We start from the raw sequence: 4,972 nt of genomic DNA, 5'->3' as shown, positions 1-4,972 counted from the left end.
GCAGGACCTGGGACACTTCCCCAGCATCACTCCACATTTGAGTAGATAAAACTGACCTGGGCAAAGTCGTCTCACTTGGAAGTCTCCCCTCCATCTATTAAACCCCCAAACCAGCCCACACCCCATGTATAGAAAGAGCAATTCCATTAATTGATTCCTTGGATGTGGCATGGAGTAGAGTGGGCAGAGGAGAGCATCTCCCCTCGTAGCTCATTAGCCCCGTCCCCGTAGCATCATCCCCTCTCGGTGCTGCTAATGCCATACGGTGACTCCTTTTAATATTTCTCCCCCCTTTCTCAGCAAGAAGCAGCAGGGAGGCCTGAGCTCTGCACCCTGGTCTTGAGCATCTCTGCCCAGCTTCTAGGAGCTGCTGTACCCCCCTGCTAATGTGACGCCGAGGCTTCCTGCTGCTGCTGGGTGCCTGGTGGGCTCTTCCCGAACCTGGCCCACGGGGGGCAGTCCTCTGAGCCATGTCACCCCTTCCCTGGCTGTAAAAGGGGGCTGCTTGGGAAGGGCCATGGAGCTGGAGAGCCTCCGGTGCTGCAAATAAAGTGATGACTTTGTCCTCGGCGCAGGGCAGCGTGGTTTAGGGAGCAGGAGGAGGATGGGGAGAAGCTGTGGTTGTTTGCAGGGTCTGGGGACTGGAGATGGAGGCCGGAGGCAGCTCCGGTATCCCTCCGGTCCGCAACCTTCCCTGCATCGTCCCGTGGCAGCGTCAGCCCAGGCAACACGACAGCTCCGCAGGGAAACGGGACAATGGGGTAAAACGTGACAAGGGAAACTGGATCGGCTCAGAGAATGCCCCTGTGAAGGAGACCTCGTGAGTGGGGCTGCGGGGGGAGTGGGGCTCAGCCCCCTGCCACAGCACCAACACGCCCTCTGAGTAACGAGCTCCGGTTTATTGAGTGCTCCCTTTAATAAGGAAAATACAAAAAACCCCAATGCTTCAGGTCTCTGGACATGAAACATTTAAATAAGGTTTCTTTGTAAGAAGCTGATTGTCCTCCCTGTAGTAGAGCAGGACCAGGACTTAAGGCAGCTTGTAAGGTTCACAGCAGGTAGACTCCCCAGCCACCCCAAACCCGCACCCAAAAGGAGCTGCGCAGGGCTGGCACGGGGGGGTTGTGCTGCCCCTCACCTGCATCAACGCAGCTCTGGGGAGAATGGAACAAGCCGTTAGCTCCCAACCCCGAACTTGGGTCCCTCGAGAGGCAAAAAGCAGGGAGGACCCAGCCCGAGCGGTAGCTGCTGGTGGATACAAGGAACGCAAACGCTTCCAGCTCAGCAGCCTGCCCCCGTCTGCTCCATCGGGTTCCCCCATCTCCTGCATCGGAGCTGCAATCTTTGGTTCAGATCAGCCCGGGCGTTGGGAGGAGGGAACCCGGCAGCAATTAACTGCCGGCAGCAATTAACTGCCAGCAGCATGAGGCAGGTCAATGAAGCAGCTCTGCCCCGCTGCGCTGACCCCAGCCTGGCTGCCTTGGCCTCAGCCTGCCAGGGAGGAGGGGTGACTGAAGAAAAATAAATAGAAAAGGAGTCTCAGGGCTTGCCAGCCCGGTCCCACACCACGGCAGTTCAACCACCTCTTCACTGCGGGGGGTGGGAAGGGCAACCCGTGTCCGTGGCCAGGTCCTGATCCTCGACGTGGCCGGTAATGGAGGAGTTCAAGCAAACCCAAGAGCATTTGCTGCTGTGCCTCCCAATTCCTTCCCTTTACACCCCCATGGAGGTGCCCACCCCAACCAGGCAACAGGTCCCATCCGGGCCACCTGAGCATCCCCGTGCCACCTCTCCCTGATAGTGCTGAGCCTAAGGCAGTCCTCTGGGGCTGGTTGGTGGCTGCAGCTCACGACGAGCAGCATCACAGCATCATTCAGTCTCTGTGTCACCGTCCTGGCGTGGGACATGGGCACCAACGGCCATCCCACGGGACAAAGAAAGTGCTGGCATTTGACCTGTTCTTGCATGGCCCCGGCCGAGCGGCGTCTACTGGATCACGCAGGGGAGATTTTCTCCAAAACAACAGGGGCAAGAAGAGGAGGCAACGGGTTTCGGGGGGATGAGATCCAGGTCTTCATCATCGGGGACCTCGTCGAGGTGGTACCCATCCTGCAGCAGCTGCCGGCTCAGGTCCTGGTTCACCTGCTGGGTGGGGGGAACAAATGAGGCAGAGCAGGTTAAAATTAATCCCAGTTTAGTTAAAATTTAGGCTCTGGGGCTTGCAAAGGGCAAGGCTGCAAGGAGAAAGGGCATTGCATCCTCCCTCCAGTGCCTTCGCATGGGGAGAAGTGGCCCGGCCAGAGCAGACAAAAGCAAAAAAACCAAGAGTTGCAGCCCCCTGACACGCACCCCATGCACCCCAAAACACCCCACGGCCTGCAACACCCTTGCATGATGGAGCCTCGCTGCAGGGTCGGGGGGTAGACGATGCTTTAGCTGCAAAGGGCAAAGCAGTGGCAGCCAGCTGGGGCTTGCAAAAGGGGGATTTACACATGGCTTAGAGAGATCGGGCAGCAGAGGCAGCGGTTTGCAACGCAAAGCTCTGCAGGATGGACGCACCGTGCCACCACCCCCTACCCCAGGGTGATGACTTCAGCCCCAGTACAGACCCCAAGGTGTTAGGGGGATGAGGGAACCTGTGGGGACCATGCAGTTGGGTCAAACCCCTGGACTTGCCTCGGCGGAAGAGTAGCCTGAGGAACATCTGGATCCCGGCTCCCCATCACTGAGAGAAGGAGGAAACGGTCAGAGCCAGACGGGAAGTGGCATCTTTGGGATGCAGACAAAGGAATCTTGGGGAGGGGCTGGGGAAAGGAAGCCAACAGCGTAATCCCAAGAGATTTGTTAAATTTGGGACAACAGGAGTGTTTTGCTGCTGGAAGGTGCCCGATGCAATCAGAGGTGCCCTACAAGTGACAAGGAGAATCGATCCCCCCAAAAAAGTCATCTCTGAGCCTGCAACACCTCCCACACCAAATCCTGGGATATTCACCCAGTCCCCACCTGTCCGAATCGAGGGAGACCAGGTTTTCATCTGCCGTCTGGCTGAGCGCGGTGTAGCCCTTGTTAAACTTCACTGACCTGTTGGAAAGCAGAGGAGCGTGCCCGTGACAGGCATTTTGGTGTGGAAACGCGGCCACAGAGCGGATGGACTGAGGAACCAGGGCAGGAATCCCAGTCCGGAACATCCTTTCCCACCCACTGTCCAGGGCCACCACCCGCTAAGAATAAACCCCCTAAGCTCTGGGCTACCTGATTAAATCCTTAACACCAAACCATCCCTAACACAAAACTCGTTTTGTAATCCTGCAACTTTCCCGGTCTCCCCAAGGAACGTGAAGAATGTATCTCGGGAAAAGACAAGAGGATCACACCTTTTGGCTGCCGGCTTCAGCTGGTGCAGCGCAGGTCCCCCCAGGAGCCCCTGCCTTCGCAGCGCTGCCTTCGCCAGCTCACGCTGCCTCTCTGAAAGCCAAGCACAGGGGCAGAGCTAAAAATACCCAAAAGGCTTTTTTTTGGGGGGCTGGGAAAGGTGGATACTGCAGGCGAGTCCTAGGGAGAGCATGAGGGCATTGCAGTGCTCTCCATAGCCAGCACCTATAGGGTTTCATAGGGTTTTTTTAGGGTTTTATCCCACCAAGGAATAAAAAGGCTTCCGGTCACTCCCGCCCTGAGCAGAGTCCCTAGGATGACGCCGAGCATCACTTACGGAGTTTGGCGTGAATGGAGGGAGGCTTGCTCATGATGTACGGTCCCCTTTTCTCCACTGTATCCGTCGCCTTGTTCAGCCTCTTGTTCTCAGCCCAAATCAGCTAAAAAAAACCAAAGGGAAAGAAGCAAATTTAGTAGCATTTCTCTGCAGGGATGAACTGAGCTGGAATCGTCTCAGATAGCATGTGGTTGTTCTTGGGAATTCGGTGTCAGCAGGGAAATCTGCCACCAGGTGGGCTGGGGAGGGCTGGAGGATGGAAAGGAAAAGGGGTAAACAGATCTATTAGCAGATGAAGGGATGATCTGGGGATGGAATGCTAAACTGAACGCACGTGTGGCGACCAGCAGTTTGCCTGCAAGGCTCCGATAACACTCCGGAGAAGACGTAATGGAGGAAGTTTAACTAGCAGGTTTGTCAAATAAAATGCTTTAATTTCTCCACGGGTTTTGAGCCCTTCCAGCTTCTCCCCACGCAACAATAAAAGCACATCGTTCAAACGAAAGCAGTGTCGTATAAACAGGCCTCAGAGTCAGGGCTTTAAGGGAAAGAAAAGAGAGGGAAAATCAGAAAACAGGGGGAGAGAGTTGGCACAAGAGGGATGGGGAATTAGGGGAGGCGGTTAATGAAGAAACGATGTGGAGGGCATGGAGCGGTGGACAGGGAGCACAGCCAGGATTAGCGCCTCTGTCTTAAGACAGAATTAGCGGGGCAGAGCCTTACGCGGGGGAACAACCCTGCATGCCGGGAGCTGGGGCCATCCGAACCAGCGGGATTAACCTGGCAGGCAGCGGGCAGGCAGGCCCGCACCCCATATCCCTCTGTACGTGCTATACCCCTCCCTATACAGCCCCCCTGCACGTGCTCTGCTTCTACGCTGCCCCTCCCCTGCGCTGTGCCACCACACATACCCCCGTACAGCCAAATGCACGTGTTCTACCCCTATATCCCTCCTCTGTGCAGATGCCCCAGCCCTATAATGCTCCCCGCACATCCCCCAGCCCTACACCGCCCTTATGCACCTATCCTATACTACCCCATACTACCCACCATGCATACACCCCATGCACATGCCCCATACTGCCCCAAGCACACCCCCCAGCCCTATACGCCCCATGCACATCCCCCATACTGCCCCAAACACACCCCCCAGCCCTATACACCCCATGCACACACCCCATACTGCCCCACGCACGCACCCCAGCCCTACACTCCCATACTCCCCTCGGCCCCGCACGTACCCCCGGTCCCCGCCGCCCGGGC

General features: G+C 56.9%; 2 protein-coding genes across 2 annotated transcripts in view; one reads left to right on the top strand and one right to left on the bottom strand.

Moving 5' to 3' along the window:
- The window catches only part of MPI (mannose phosphate isomerase), a 4,498-nt gene extending 2,544 nt beyond the window's left edge, over positions 1 to 1,954 (top strand). Inside the window, exons 8-9 of the mRNA XM_010152338.1 lie at positions 1,836 to 1,876; positions 1,938 to 1,954. Coding sequence (XP_010150640.1) covers positions 1,836 to 1,876; positions 1,938 to 1,954 — 58 coding nt within the window. The remainder of the gene's footprint in view (positions 1 to 1,835; positions 1,877 to 1,937) is intronic.
- A 32-nt stretch (positions 1,955 to 1,986) lies between these two features.
- FAM219B (family with sequence similarity 219, member B) lies at positions 1,987 to 3,812 on the bottom strand (the record flags this gene model as incomplete). The annotated part of the gene is made up of 5 exons (XM_010152337.1): positions 1,987 to 2,145; positions 2,677 to 2,725; positions 3,004 to 3,081; positions 3,375 to 3,465; positions 3,710 to 3,812. Coding segments are annotated over 5 exons (480 nt in total), but the record flags the coding sequence as incomplete, so codon positions are not given.
- Positions 3,813 to 4,972: the final 1,160 nt, after the last annotated feature.

The sequence above is a fragment of the Eurypyga helias genome, unplaced genomic scaffold, assembly GCF_000690775.1.
Source record: "Eurypyga helias isolate BGI_N326 unplaced genomic scaffold, ASM69077v1 scaffold21165, whole genome shotgun sequence".
NCBI lineage: Eukaryota > Metazoa > Chordata > Aves > Eurypygiformes > Eurypygidae > Eurypyga > Eurypyga helias.
Note: the sequence above shows the minus strand (reverse complement) of the source record. Positions and strands in the feature narration are given on the sequence as shown.